The 15900-nt window shown below is 50.6% G+C and overlaps 1 protein-coding gene across 1 annotated transcript in view; it reads right to left on the bottom strand.

Annotated features, from left to right (window-relative positions):
• The window catches only part of MAP3K14 (mitogen-activated protein kinase kinase kinase 14), a 40138-nt gene that overhangs the window by 10579 nt on the left and 13659 nt on the right, over positions 1-15900 (bottom strand). Inside the window, exons 2-6 of the mRNA XM_006217478.4 lie at positions 8321-8593; positions 7056-7125; positions 5284-5494; positions 4544-5161; positions 3476-3613 (exon numbers count right to left, since the gene is read on the bottom strand). Of these exons, the coding sequence (XP_006217540.1) occupies positions 3476-3613; positions 4544-5161; positions 5284-5494; positions 7056-7125; positions 8321-8573 (1290 nt within the window). The 5' untranslated portion in view covers positions 8574-8593. The remainder of the gene's footprint in view (positions 1-3475; positions 3614-4543; positions 5162-5283; positions 5495-7055; positions 7126-8320; positions 8594-15900) is intronic.

Genomic DNA, 15900 nt, shown 5'->3' with positions numbered 1-15900 from the left:
AATCAAGAAAGTTTGGAAGCATCTGCCTCGACTTTTAAAAAAACCGTAAGTCCTCTAGAGTGTCCCAGCAATGTTAAAAACATTCCTAACCGCCCAGACCAAAGGCAGTCAGAAGGGACACTTCAAAACACAAGATGCGTTAGGAGCCTGGGCCAGCTCCAGGGAGAGCAAGTGGAAAGGGTAGACCCGAGAGAGCTGGTTGGGAGAAAGGATGGCTTACTGGTCCAGGCCAGCTGCCTGTTTGGCCCACCTCTCCTCTCTGGACTTCAGTGTCCTCATCTGTAAAGTGAGGGCTGGACTCTGATGAGGCTGATAATGACAACTAACATTGAATGCCAACTTAACACATGCTGGGCACCATGCTAAGCACTTACAAGCATTAGTTGTTACCTCTTAACAACAGCCCATCAGGTGATGATATCTCATTTTACAGACAAGGAAGCTGAAGATTGGATGAGTAACCTGCTCAAGGTCACCAGGTATAAATATCAGAGCTGGAATTTTGGTGGAAGAAGCCTGACTCTAGAGCTGCCAGCTACCCTGGCTCATGGAAGGCCTTTCCAGGTGTGCGAGCTCGAACATCTGTGCTCATACTCAGGAGCGTGCATACCCAGCGGGGAGCATGCTCAGCCATCCCCTAACTGCCAAATCCACAAGCCACTTCCCTTTGCTTACCTGCCAGCACACATCATTCTCCTCACAGTCCTTGTTCCGATTTCCTTCTCTTCTCGTCCTGGCTGACCTCACCCATGTCCCTGGCTGATGGCTGCTTCTACCACCTTTATACCATCTCCCATTACAACCTGAGCTCCTTCGGGTCAGGCATGTGGATTCCACACCTCTGTCTCCAGTCCCTGGCACAGCATCTGGCACAGAGCAGAGCTTGGTAACAGCTGGCTTGACGTGGCCAAGGCCAAACTATCCCAGATCAGGGATGAGTAAAAGGAGGCTCCCAGGACTCCATGCTTGAGCCAGATGCTCTCAAACAAACAGTTCTTAACCCTCACTAGGCCATAGGCCCCTTTAAAATCTAATAAATCTCCATACATGCCACACTTTAGAATAAACACACACACACTTTAGAAAAGAGTTCCAGGAGTTAAAGGATCTTATGAATTCATCCACTGACTAGGATAAAAACTTATACATTGGCTGTTAAAAGTACTAGAGAAATGGATATGTACCAAAAAAGAAATCTATGATATACTGTTACATGAAAAAAACATGGTACAGAAGAATCTCTAGAGTACAACTCATTTTAATAAAAGAACAACTACATGTTCATATATGCAAAACCAGTCTAAAAAGATTTATGTCAAAAGGTAGTTACCTCAGAAGGGGATTGGGGAACAGGGAGACTTTTGCTTTTTGGAGTATCATTCTTTTATAATGAGTCTCTATTTATTTGTAATTAAAAAGATCAATTGAAACCTTAAAAAACAAAAACGGAAAATCCTACATTAAACTCTAGACTCAGGACCAATCAGCATCTGACTTGGGGCCATGGATGTTCCAGAAGGAGGACCAAGGCAGTGCTGATGTTACCACATGGTACTACATGTTCTGGATCGTCAGGGAGCATAGAGGGTGCACAGACTTGCTCTGACCCTATGTGCAGCTTGAACTCTGTCCCCTGGCCCCCACGCTGACCCTTACCCCCTTACCAGGGAACTGTTTCTCAGATCTTCCAGCTGAAAATGCTAAAGGACAGCACTGCCTTCCCTACCCTCAGCCCTCGAGAGAAAGGAGAGGTAGCCTGCCCAACTAAAGGCAGCTGTGAGGGTACCGAGCTCCTGGAGGAGGGGAGGCAGAATTCTGAGAGGGGCTGGCAAGTCTGTGCACTGTGCTTGGAGCTTGTCCGACTGCCCTGGGGAGGTGAGAAATGGAGTGTCTGTCCTCTTCTACTATATTAGGGTTGTTTACCTTGTTGCCCAGGACTCTGAGAACCTCAGCAGGGGAACAGCTGAGGAGCCCAGTGACTAAGCTCTCAGCATGGGCATTCATCTCCAGGACACTTCACGCTCTCGCCCTCCTCCCACCCGCCTCTCAGGAGGGACAGCTGAGCCTTCTCCGGTGGCCGGGGAGGGGATTGCTGCTGAGGTCAGGCACGTGGCCTTGGCATCTTAGTGGAAGATGATGACCCGCGCTGGCAAGGACTCAGCACGTGTTCTGGCCAGTAGGGGTGGGCAGGTGGAGCTTGCTTATCTGACATAGTATGTCTGAAGTTTCGGGTAATACCTACGGATAGTCCCCTCTCTCATCCCATCATCCTGAGGCCCAAACTCTAGAACTCGAGCACCTGGCCATGTACAAGCCAGGGAAGCCAGGTTTATTCACATCACAATTTGTCTTGTCACCCCTTAAAGCCACAGGCACCTATGATAGTGGCAGAAGCAGTGTCCACTCTGCATGGGGCCCAAGTGGGATAGGCTTGCTTGGCCTGGCTATTTGGTCCCTTTCCTTTTGGGGATCAGAGTGTCCTCGACAAAAGCCACTGGAAAACAAGGTCCATCTTTGAGTTAGCTTATTTTACCTTGCCCATGGGCCAAGGAGATGGCCCAAAGCAATGTTTCTGATTTTTGCCTTAGGACGTCCTGGGTGCTATTCTCAGGCTGAGTTTGGGCCAGGGACAAGGTGGTTTCCAGTCAAGGTGAGTTGAGAGTCGGAAGTAAGAGAAACAGTATCTGGAGTGGAGTAGGGCTGACACCCTCAAGGACTATGGATCTGCTGCTGCTGGGCCCGGATGGTGTGATGTGACAGAAGGAGGCAGCAGTTCCAGGCCCAGCTGTGTGGCTTTGGGAAAGGCGCAGACCTTCTCTGGTCTCCAGTCCTACCATGAGTGAGATGAGGGAGTGGGAGAGGTGACTCAGGCCTCTGCCTCTAATCAAAGTCCTAGGAGCACAAGTCTTCCTCTCCTACCCCTTCCTGAAGAGTGGTCCAAAGCCAAACTCTAGAGTTGGACAAGCCGAGGGCTCTTGCTAAGTCTCATTTCCTCATAATGTCCATCTTGCAGGACCTACTACATCCAGGGGACCAGAGGCAGAACCTGAACTCGATAAACTAGATGTGATTCCTAAGGTACACAGCCTCTTTCAGGGGGCACCTGTCAGGTGGAGGCTATGCCCTTGCTGTTACCTTCTGGCCCACTAGTGGTGCAGGGGTTTCAGCTCAAAGAATTTCGTGACAATCCAACCATCTTCCAGGTTTCAACTTGCCCTAGGGGCCTGGCATCAGGAGCGGCCCAGGCTGCGTGCACACTCTCACACTCCCTGTCACGTACACACGCACCAGGTGCCGGCGGGGATGTGACAGAGACCGTTCCCTTCCAGCTCCAGCTGACCCAGGCAGCCAGGATAGCCAGGCTCTGTTAACAAGTCAGACCCACAGCTGCCCTGAGACTGTTGTTGAAAGAAAGCAGAGGGCACGAGACAGGCCTCTGCCCAACTCCCCCTGCAGCCCCGGAGTCCCGGCATACCTTTTTGACGGCACACTGGAAGCCTGTCTGCTTGTCCTCCATCCTGTGTACCTCTCCGAAGGAGCCTCTGCCCAGGCAGGGCTGGCGCGTGGCCCAGTGGACCTCCTCTCGGTATTCATAATCCACTGGCTTGAGTTTCTGGGGTTGGCAGGAGAGAGAGGCCAGTTTCAGTGGCCAGGGCAGTGGAGGGACGAAGGGATACAGTGAGGAAGGCTCTCAAGCCAGGGCCCCTTCCAGGTTGCTGGGCTGAGCCCTCACAACCAAAGACACTACTGGGTCTGAGGCCGGGCTTGGGCGTGTGGGCAGGACCAGAGAGAGGTTTACAGGAATCAGGCAAAGGCAAAGGAGAGCTTCACCGGCTGCCTGAGGCAAGCCGATCCTTGTGATGAAAGAACCTCCTCCCCAGACTTGTGGTTGTGGGACAGAAATGAAATTGTCCACAACCCTGACAGTGAAAAAATACGAGCTAAAGGCAGAAGAAAGAGAAGGACAGTGAAGGGGCAGGGAACAGGAATAATGTCAAAGATGGATGGAATAAAACTGAGAAATCTAAGTTCGGGAAAATCATGTAAGGTTACAAAGTTATCCAGTAAGAGAACTAGAGGAAGAAGGGAAGGAAAGGAGGGTAGCAAAGACAAACAAAATCCTCATTGTTCACCCTGGGGGTCAAGAGGTAGCCTCTGCTCTTGACACCGGCTTGTCCCTGTTTCTCAGCATATGTGTTATTCCTACGGTGCACACACACAATGCAGCAATGATGGGGCAGCCAACCAGAAGAACTAAGAACAGGAATAGCTGATAAGACTGAAAAAGGAGCTGGAAATGGACCAGGAGACTACTGCTTTCCATCAATGCTGAGCACTCTGCCAACTGATTTGTTATCACATGAGTGAGTGACTCTGAGAACGAGAGAAAACCGTCCCCCCAGAGGGTGGGACTTGAGAGCGGGTCAGGCAGTGATGCCTCTTCTCCCATCGAGGTCCCACCCTGACTCCCAGCTGCTGTTCTCAGCCCTGGAGGTGGAGGTGGAGGTGGTGGTATATGTACGTATGTTTGAGGATTACTCACCTCAATAAGCAGGACCCCCTCGCTGTCCTCAGTTTTGGGGCTGGGCTCCTGGGGCCTGGAGCCCCCTACTGACCAGGTCTTGGCCAGGCTGGCCAGGCTGCGGGCCTGGCCTGAGCTCACGCTGCCTTGCAGAGCGTGCACCAGGTATTCCTCCACAGAAAACTTCTCACTCGTGCCGTGAGACGGGCAGCTGGGCTTCAGGTGTGGGCCAGGCAGGGGCTTCTGACTGTCTACACAGGCCAGTCTGCCCAGGTGAGGGCCAGGCAGGGGCTGCTGGCTGTCTACACAGGCCAGTTTGCCTAGGAAGTAGGACTCTAAGGGGTGAGGTTTCCAGGGCTGGAGAGGGTGGAACGGGAAGGGGTGGGGCAGTCTGCTGTAGGGGAAGGGGTGAGCGGGCTGGGGCAGGGGGCCTATGTCCTGGGGGTGGTGGAGTTTCCACACATGGTTTAGACACTGCAGGGGGCTGATCAGTTTGTGGAGCTCCGGTCGAGGCAGTGCGGGACGCAGGCCCTCCCCGAGTTTCTTAAACCAGAGTTGGCCAAGGCCTGGCTCCTTCAGAGGCCTGGTGAACTGGGGGGCGCTTCTAACATATGGGGCACCTAGCGAAGACTCGTCCTCCTGTGGGGGAAAACACAGGTGTTAGGACCCGGGGCTGGGGCCAAGGCACAGGCGCCATGCTGAAGGCCCGTGAGCCGGGTGCTGCCAGGGACCGAGGCCCAGGGTAGGGTGACGGCTCTCACCTGCACCGGGACTGTGCAGCTCTCCTGCTCGGGGGTTCTAGGGAGGGGCTTGGCCAAGGCCACTCCCGCCTGAGCCAGGGACTTGGAGCTCTTCTTCTTGCGTTTCTTCCGGGCTTTGCTGCGACGCTTCCCCTTCCAACACACACGGGCCATTTTGCCCTCGGTCGCGTGGGCCACATTGTTGGGGATTTGATCAAGGCTCTCAGACTGGCTGTCAAAAAGAGGACACAGAAACACACTGTGAGCATGAGGAGGCAAGAATATGGGCCAGCTTGGGTAACTGCAGATGGAGTCATAGACTCGAGGTCAAACCCCAGCGTAGTCAGTACTTGTGTGAATGTGGGAAAGTTCCTAAGCCCCAAGAACCATCGGTCTCCTCATTGATAAAATGGGTGTAGTATTTTCTGTCACGTTGGGTGGAGATGGGGGTTAAATGAAATAGCTTGTTTAAAAAGCCCACCTGGGTGCTGGCCCCAGCAAGCTTCTGATAAACAGTAGTTACTGCTATTGTGAGGGGATCCACACTGCTCTTCTGGTGGGGGGTGGGGTGGGTGGACACAGTTCTCTCACTGCTCTCCAAGGTGGCAGAGGTCCCAGAAGGGGGCATGTGGCTCTGAGGGCCACAGCCCACACTCAGCATTCTCAGCTCTGACTGACAAGAGTGGGTTTCTGTTGCCTCTGGAAGGAGGGACAATTGAGGTTGGTGACCTCCACCTCCTCTGGTTCCAGGGCACACCTGGCTGCCGGAGACATGTGAGGAGTTGCCTGGACTGGGGACCGGGTGCAGGGGAGCCCGCCCTCCTCTGATAGCCCACAGCTCAGCACCATGGCAGACTAACTCAGCTCTTATCCCTGCCAGGTATTAAGACCTGGTGGCAACAGGCTTTCTGACAGGACTGCTGCCAAACAGCTGTGGAGCAGACCCTGGCCTAGCCACCCTCCCATAGCCTCATCTTTTGCCCCTCACCAAGAAGGCAGACTCATCCCAGCCCGGAGGGTCGCTAGGGGCCTACAGATTTCTTTCAGGCAGCTGAAAGAAGTGGATTTATCAGAAACCCCCAGGAAGCCCCTATCCTGGGCCAAAAGGCATCAGGGGTGACATAAGGAATTCGACCGAACACTGAGCATTTCTTAGTTCAAGGGCAGCAGCCTTCCCAACCTTTTTATCACTAGCAGTTCCCAAATTCCAGTGACAAAGAAGTGTGCCTGGTGGCGGAGGAGGAAACAGCTTCCAGATTCAACCTCCAGTTGACAAAAATCATCTCTGGGGCTGGGGAGCTTGGGAACAGACTGAGTCTCACTTGGCTCCTTCTATAGGGCCACGGAGCAGTAAGTCTCTGTCCCTGCCTGTTTCCAAGCCCTCATCCCTCCTCGGCTGTGTCTCACAGGAGAAAAGACACAGCAGGTTTCTCCCCAAGTTAGAGGCCTCTCTGGACCTGCACTCGTGGTCACGCACCAGCAGGAAAATGCCTCCTGTTCCCAGCACCCTCCCGACTGATGGGAAACGGGGAGGAGCAGCAAGGACTCTGAGGAGAATAAAAATAAAATGTCAAGCTGATGTGACCCAGAGGCAGTCATCTACACGCTGTGAAAAGCTTTTGAAAAGCTTATTTGGCCAGGAGAGCAGCTCAGCCAGGAAAGCCTGGGCGACTTCCAAGAGCTGAACCACAGGTGCTGAAGGAGGGAGCCAGGGGTCAATGGGGAGCAGCCTGGGCAAGCAGCTGGGGTGGGGAGGACGCTGCGTCAGCTCCCACTCAACCTGGCCTCCTTACCTGTACTGTTTTGACCCAGCGATGAAGATCCGTTCTGAAAAGGTGGGGCTGAACTCTTGACTATTCTCACCTTTTAAGTAAAGGGAAAGGGGTTGGAGCAGAAAAGAGAAAGGACAGGAATTCAGCACTCAGGAGGGAGGCATTTTGCAGGTACCCTCTTGGCCACTCTTTCTCCTTCCCAGACCACCTCTGCCTGGTGGCTCATCTGCTGTCACTGATGGGCTCACCCCACCCTCCCAGCTTAAGGGTCAAGGCCAGAGAGTGTGCCTACAATATGGGATCATGATGCCCACCTCATTTCACATACTGTGAAGCTTAAGTGAGATCATCTATGTAAAACTCAACGCAGTGCCCCGGCACACAGTTACAGCTTAATAAATGCACCCTATTGTATATGTGCATACATATGTATGCGCGTGTGTGCGTGTGTGGTCTCACCATTGTTATGTCACTCACTCCATTTTAATTTTCATTCTCTTATCCCTCATCAAAGACTAGCCAGAGGAAGGGGAAGGCGAGCGGAAGGGTGTGTGTGTGTCCATGGGAAAATACCACCATGAGCTGTTGGTCTCGCCAGGCTCTACCCCCTGGGGTGGAGGATAAGTGCTGGGGAGAGAGGGGACTCCTGGCCCTACCAGCCCTCCTGGGAGTTTCTCAGGCTCTGGTGGCAATCACCGTTCCAAGTCATTTTGAGGTATTGTGAGTGGAAGCAGAAAGGACCAGACAGGCCTCGCCCTGAGGCCCTCTGACTGGCCTCGCAGGCATTCATTCTGTCAGGGGTGCTGCGCTGAGGTGGACAGTGGCGAGGGGCTTAAGGCCCCACCCAGGTGGGCTTTCCAGGAGACCTGGCCATTCCTGTCCCGGCCTCACCAGAGATGCTCAGGCTGCCCAAGGCCAAAGCAGAAGGCTGAGGGCCTGCCTGATGATCCTGCAGAGTCCCCAGGACCTCAGAGCCCACGCATCCCTGCCTCCCGCCTCCCTTACCCTGCTCTGGTCCCAGTGGACAGGGGCCCCGTTTGCCCCTTTCCCTGCTTGTTTCACTCCCTGGCACTGTTCTAGCTCCCATTTCACACTGATTCTCGGCTTAACCCTCTGTTGTGTCTTGTGAGAGTCTGCTATGGTGGTCACCCTGACCTCCCTCTTCCAGAGAGGGCCCCTGAGCCCAGCCTGAATGGTGCGCAGCCACTCTTGCACAAGCACTGGGCCCACCTGCAGACCCCCTACCTGTCCTCTCTGCCGACAGCCCCCCTACCCTGGCCCCTTACATTCGGCCTGGGCGATGATGGAGATGGCGGCTGGCCCGCCCTCGGAGCCTTCCTTGGCTGTGCCTTTGGTAATCACGTCGTTCAGGATCTCCCACTTCCCACAAAACACAGGGCTCTTCTCCACAGCCTCAAGCTTGTGGACGGAGCTCTGCTTCTTCCCCATTGCCTGTGTCTTCTCCTTGGCTTTGGCGAACTCCTGCTGCCCAGCCGCCGAGCTGGGGGCGCCTGGGCAGGCCATCTCCATCACTGCCATCTCCCAGGCTCACACTCACCCTGAGAGAGAGACCACACACAGAGCAGGTTACCCCCAAACCCTGAGGGGCCCAGGTCAGGGGTGGGTGGGAGGAGAAAAGCAGGGGGCAAGGGATCTCTGCCTCTTCACGCCGCAGGGATTTAGCCTCTAAATGGTCCAAATGGCAAAGGAGTCAACCTCTCACCATAGATGCTGTTCCACATGGTGTGACCTCTCCAGCCCTGCTGGCCCCTCCACCGTAAATGGCTTCTCCACTTGACCTCACAAGGAGGACTCCAGCCCGCCTCCCCAGGACAGCTATGGACCAACATCTGGGTTGGTTCTTTCTTGCTTTTGTAAATAATGGCTGAATCTTTTTTCTGTTGTTTGTTTTGAGGAAACTTCGCTTCCCCAGAGCAGGGTAGTGGATCCCAAAACCATTTGTCACCTTGTTGATTCTGCACAAGCCTTGCCTTCTTAGAGGACATGCCTACACTGTCCAAGCCGGCTTTTCTCCAAGTGGACAGAATCAAGGTTTTGTTTTGTTCCCGAGTGGGAGGTAGCTGTATGTGTGTATATATATGTGCGTGTGTGTGTACATAAGTTTGGGTGTGTATCTTTACATATACATGTTACCTATATACACATATATGAAATCTTACAATGTCTAAAGATCAGCATGCAGATCAGCATGCCAGCACTTTGCTCCCTTTCTGAGATTCATCTATTTGTAGCTCTCCAGGAGGAACTGACACGCTTCCTTCTGTAACGTCCAAACTCACCTGCTGAAAACCTCTCCTAGGTAGCATTTTTCTTTCAGGCAACATTAGTAGTGGAACTTATATTAGAGCCCCCGACACTAACCGACACCTCTAGAAATACGAGGACAAAGCACAAGAATTCACCTCTCTCTGGGCTCCATCTCCACCTGCCCCGTGTTCCCATGAAGCCAGGAGGGAGAGTGAGCCCACTGTTGTGACAATCTGCAAACAGTACAGGTGCTAGAGTTGTCAGGAGAGAGAACTGCCCACTCTGAGATTGTTACCACTTGGGAACCTTTCTGAAGACTGGGGCTGCGAACTCCCCAAGGGCAGGGCCCTTCCGGGTTGGGTCATGACTTGCCCAAGACAAAGCCTGAGAAGGTGCCCACTGCAGACAGGTCTTTAATAAGTGCTCTCTGATGGCAGCTTGGTCCTAAGGCTGTTCCTAACAGATGTAGTCTTCCCTACCCTAGCTCCATTCATCCTGGATCCCACCTCTGTTTGTGCCTGAGGGAGAAAGGCAGACCACAGGAAGCCAAGCCTCTAACCCCTCTGGCCTTTTGCCTATCAGGCTGGAAGCTTAAATGAGACAGTGGGAAGCTGGGAAACACTTGGCTGAAACCTTCCTCCTACTGCATCTGCCTCAGCACAAGGGCTATGAAAGACTGAGCCAGCTTGACTGGGGTGTGGTGAGGGGGGATGGGTTTGTTGGTCTCTATGAATTTGATCCTCATATCTCTGCCTTCAAGGGCATCCAAGCTTTGAACTCAGAGCAGCTCCAGCTTTTAGCAGGGATACCTGGGTGTGGTCCTGAAGGCTGAGGAGGCTGAATGGGTGGCCTCATTTTTATTGATGGCCTTAAGAAGTCTAAGGGATGTTCTGACTTCAGTGAGGTGAAAGCTCTCCAAGGCAGGCTGTTTTACTCACAACCATACTTTCATCCCACTCCACACCTCCTCAACCCTTTCCATCTCCCAAAAGGACTCGATCCAGGGCCTGGAGTAGTGCCTACCTTTCTCAGCCTTTTTAGGAGGGGAAATGAGATCTTAAAAACAAACCCCAAACCCTCAAGTTCTAACAGTATTAGAGGTGTACTTACAGGGACTCCACGTTACTTTTACCTCTTTATTTCACTTGAAACGGAGGTCTAATTAGGCAGAGGCTTGCCCAAGATCACCTAGCCTGTGCGGGGCAGTGCAGGGCTGGACATAGTGGGCTGTGCCCCCTACTCCCAAGGACCCTGGCTTCAGGGAAATACAAGTGGGAAAATCATGGTCCTCCCTGGGCAGAAGGCGCCGAGGGCAGAGGGATGTCCCTGGTATACAGTAGAGCGGGGCACAGATGAAACTACTGGCTGCATGAGGGGATCAAAGGATGATGCTGAGCACCAGGGATGAGGAAAGAGTTTAACCTGACGGGTGAGGGAGATGAGGCCAGCGGTCAGCGGTTGCTCCGAGGGCGCCCAGCTGCTTAGAGCGCTAGCTGTACCCGGGCTCACGTGGCCTGTCTCTGCCTGACCCGGCTCACCCCGAGCTGGAGCTCCTCCAGAGGGGCTACGGGGGCCCCCTCCCCCCAGGAGCTGTACTTTCACCTTGGTGGTTAGGTGGGCAGCTGACCAGGGGCCCCGATCCTCCCTCCATGAATACTCCAGGCAACCCCGTCCTGGAGAAGGGGAGGCCGAGGCAGCGGAGCTCAGGGCCTCCTCCCTTGCAGTTCCCTGATGACTCATCCAACAGCCTGGCAGGCGGAGAGAGGAACAAGGCAGCCTGAGAAACTAACCCAGCAGCTGGCAGCTGAATCTGTGAAGGGCACGGGGAAAACAGGCTGACCCTCACCTCCCAGGGGCACGAAATCACAGCCTGGGAGCTGGACAGCTTCGCCGGTGGCTGGCTTTCCTGTGCCACATGACCATGACTCAGACCCTCACTGACAGTCCCCAAGTTCAAGAGGCTATTCTCAGGACACTTTGGCCTGACAGCAACTCTCCGACACATACACACACATGCTCCCTCACTCCTTCCCCACTCCTACATGGGTTCTGATCTACAAAAAATGGGGTTCTGCACTAAGCTTGGGACTGCTGGTCAGGTGGTCTGCCCAGCCCTGCAGCTTTGCCCCCCCGCCTCCTACAGCTTGTGGGGAGTGAGGACTAAGTGGGAACCCGTTGTGTCTCTGCCTTTGAAGGCAAGTCAAGATCCTGATCCATTACTCAGCTGCACACTCCCCCCAGCTCCACTTAGGCCTCAAGTGCCTTCTTCCCTCAGCTCCCTGTGTCAGAGCTGCGGATGTGAGCAGTGGCAACAGCCAAACCCACTCAGCTCACCCACCAGACCATGAAAACAAAAGGGGAAAGGAAAAGGGCAGGATTAATTCAGTATTCTTTTAGGGCCTGATCCACATTCTCATCTGTGGTGCCACCATAACGAAAAGCTAACATGTGGCAGTGGCTTTGGAATCATGAGGCGGGCTTCCATCACATTCTCCAAGGGTCTGACATTTCTTAGAAGATTGCTGTAGTCTCCCCAGAAGACCCAGGCCAGGGCTAAATGCCCGATTCTGGCTTCCTTCTTTTACGCCAAGGAAGTGCTCACTAAATGCAGTGCCCTCCTACCTGACTGCAAGTTAGAATAACCAGATGAGAGAGAGGGTATAGCTCAAGCGGTAGAGCACATGCTTAACCTGCATAAGGTCCTGGGTTTAAACCTCCTCTAAAAAATAAATAAATAAATAAATAAATAAATAAATAAATAAATAAATAGACCTCCTCCCCTCTACCCCAAAACAATAATAATAAAAAGATTAGGGAGGAGGGTATAGCTCAAGTAGTAGAGTGCATGCGTAGCATGCACGAGGTCCTGGGTTCATTCCCCAGTACCTCCTCTAAAAACAAATAAACAAATAAACCTAATTATCCCTCCCAAAAAAAGAAAAAAAAAGATTAAAAAAAAAAAAGAAGAACCAGATGAGTTTTACTGAATCAGTCACTGGGCATTTGGCCCAGAAGCTGTACTTCTGACAAGTTCTCTGGATGATTCTGATGCCCAGTGGCCAGGGACTGCTATTTGACCCCTGCTCTAGACAGCTGCACAGTCCAATATGGCAGCCACTAGCGACATGGTCATTTACATTTAAGTGAATTCATTTTAAATAAAATTTAAATATCAGTTCCTCAGGTGCACTAGCTAACCACATAGGATAGTGCACACAGAGAACATTTCCATCACTGCAGAAAGTTCTATTAAGACAGTTCTTGTCTAGGGCTCTGATAGCAATGCTTTCTCTGACAGCAAAATTTCTGTTCCTAGGATTCTGGGACAGGAATGTGATTTAGACTAAATAAATGTCTGATTAACCGGAAGGTACAAAAATTATGTTTTACATTTTGATCTTTAGTGATAATAACCTTTCTAAAATGTATCATACTCAGTTCCCTGTTTTAGTAAGTACAGTAAAAATACCAGATTAGGAACCAGAAGACATGAGTTCTAGCCTTGGCTGCTTTTCCTTAAAATGAATTCATACCTCAACCCCCAATATATAGAAGAGTGAGAAACATGCAACTGATACGTAATTCATGTTAGAAACAGCTGCTCTGCTGAAGAGGGTGGGCAAGGGCCAGACATATTCAGCTTCCCTTCACCCACCAAGGATCTCTGCGGAATCCTAGGTCTCCAAGGAAGAGTTTGAAAACCAGAGGCCCGGGGAGAGTTTTGAGGTTCCTTCTAGTTCCCAAAATGCCACTGATTTGTCAGGATTATTTGAGGGCTGGATGAATCCAGTTCAGAATGATAATGTCAATATTTACTAAGCACCCATTATTAATGTCAATTTCAGGTGTGCAAGCTAAGGCTTAGAGGGGTTCAGTAGCCTGACAAAACTGTCACACAGTGACAAGTTGCAGAGGTGGGGCTGAACCTGTGCTGTTGCTTCCCCAGCCTCCATGCTAAACCTTGAGCTGGCCACTGAGTTTCTTCTCTTAATTTCTCTAGAGTTGTTTTGAGGATTGAATGGGGGTAGACTACATGAAATGCCAATCAGCTTGCTTGGCCAAAAGAAGATGCTAAATCAAAATCCATTCCCTTGCTGGTCACCAAACACATAAACAGCATCACTGAGGCAATGGGACTTCTCTGTTTCAGCACCATACAGACAAGCTGTCGAGTCTTATGTAAGGCATTCACAACTTTGAGTCTTTGTTTGCTCTATATAAAAGAGAAATATAGGGCCATCTTGAAAATGTCCACTGAGGGGCCAGGGCAGACCAGGGCAAATCCCTCTCATGATATTTCATCTGGAAGAAAAAAACTTATCCTTCTCTGAATGCCCAGAGGGGACAAATAGCAGAAGTAAAATGACTCAACTTCCTTAATAAGATATTAGTTGAAAACCAATCTCATTCTGATGCTTCCTCTTTTAAGCCTTCAGCTTGCCTGGCCACTAGGCCACACTGGGCCAGCCTCTGCCTATCAAGAACAAGGGGTGTGCAGGAAGGGGAACCAAGGGCAAGTGCTAGGAGAGTGAGCTGGCCTGGCGGACCCAGAGATCCCCATGTGTTCTCAGCCCCAGCTCCCCTTTATGTCTTTCCTGCCCTCCCCAAACCCCTACCCACCAGCCCCTGTTCCAGACACACTGCTCCCTTCACTCGCCTGAGCAGGGCAGCAATGGGTGAGCCTCTGATTCTTTACCTCTGCTCATCTTGTTCCTTCCACAGAGAATGCCTTCTTCCTTTATGAGTATCTTTCAGGTCCCATCTACCCTTTACAAGCTATCTCCTCAATGAAGCCTTTAATGGTAGGCTCCTGCATTTATTCAGCAGGTATCCAGTGAGAGTCTCCTAAGTGCCAGGACGGTAACAGCCATTACTGTTCTTTAAATGTCTTCTGTGTGCTGAGCATGTGCTGGGTGCTTTGTCTATGTTACTGATGAACCTCATAGCAACCCTGTAAGGTTGATAATATTATTCCCATTTTACAGATGAAGAAACTAAGGCTCTGAGAGGTTAAGTTACCTGCAGAAACAAATGAGGCCCAATTTATACAACCAAAGCATCTAACATGGGCTTTGGGTTAATGCCAAGACACTCCTGGCCCTTGCCCCTGGGACCCAAGAAATCTTCAGTTCCTCTACAATAAAAAGCTTGTTGGCAGAGGTACCTGGAACTCCAGGAACTAACCAATATTACTACCCAGGTGGATATTACTACCCCTATTTTACCTGTAGGGTCTGCCCACTGTTAGTAATAATTTCTTAGCCTGTGTAGGCAGGAAGCACAAGAATCGAAAATGAAGGGTCTCATCTTTAAATGCTGAGTCAGCTATAAATTGTCAGACTTCTAGTTAAGTTACACCAGTACATGTTGCTAGGATGTTACAATTTTTAACTTGATTAGTTTTAACAGGTTGTTTCATTTTCTTAAAAGAATTTTTAAAAAGCACCCTCCCCCCAACACATACACACGGAAAGAAGAGTTCCAGGAAAAGTGGTACTACCTTCATTGAAAGAACCACTGAAGGATGTACTTTGGCAAGGAGAAAAGTAAAAGAAATGCGATGCAAGAAACAGTGGTAGGCACAGGAACCCACACAATATGTTGGTGAATTTAATCAACAACTGAATGTAAAAAAAATTCTTTTAAACCACTTTAAAACATTACGTTCTAGATAATGTAAATAAGGAAGAAGGGTGGGGTGGGTTGTTCGGTGAGTAAAGTGATTAAAGCCTGTCTTTTTGTGAAATTTACATAAGAAAATTGTACACGTCATTAGAAAAAATTATAGTTAAATATGTATGCTAAAATTTAACAGTAACTATAAGAATAGAAATACAATTCAGAGTTTCCAAACCAGAAGGGTAAAGAAGGGAAAATGGAAAACTTGATTACTCTTACAAAAGGCCAGGAAAGAAGGAAAAAAGAAGCAAAGAAAAAGGACAGTATGTATAAACTGAAAATACAATTTAAGGTGGTAGAGATAAGTGGAAGTATTAATATATCATTAATGACAATACACATGAATAGATTAAGCCCCTCCCATTAAAAGACAATCAGATAGGATTTTTAAAAGAGCCAGCTAGATGCTAACTAAAAGAGACAAAATAAAATTATGCAGAAAAATTGAGAACAAAGGATGGAAAGAGATATGCCAGACCAATTCTAGCCAAAAACATGTAATGTTAATATTATACAAAATACCTAAGGCAAAAAGATGCAATAATCACTTATATGCATGCAATAAAGAGCCTCTAAACCCAGAGACTGGTGGCAGGGAGAGGCTTTATGGATGAGTAAGGTCTTGGCTTCAGAGTGTCCCGTCACACTGCAGAGAACTGCAGGATCTTATAACACAACATTCTTTGAACATGGATTGGTCTGTTGGGTGTTGGGCCCTGTCTGTGCTGAGCGCAGGGTGTATATTGAGGAAGAAGAAGCAGTCCCCTGAGGAGCTTACAATCTACTGGCGAAAGAGATTAGTAGTCAGAACACCACAATACAATACAGCAATGCAACGACCAACACAGACGCACAGCAGATGCACTGGGAACACACGGAGGGACAGCTAGCCCAGCCTGGGGGGGTACCAGGAAAGGCT

The sequence above is a fragment of the Vicugna pacos genome, chromosome 16 (assembly GCF_048564905.1).
Source record: "Vicugna pacos chromosome 16, VicPac4, whole genome shotgun sequence".
Taxonomy (NCBI): domain Eukaryota; kingdom Metazoa; phylum Chordata; class Mammalia; order Artiodactyla; family Camelidae; genus Vicugna; species Vicugna pacos.
This window is presented reverse-complemented; position numbering and strand designations above follow the sequence as displayed.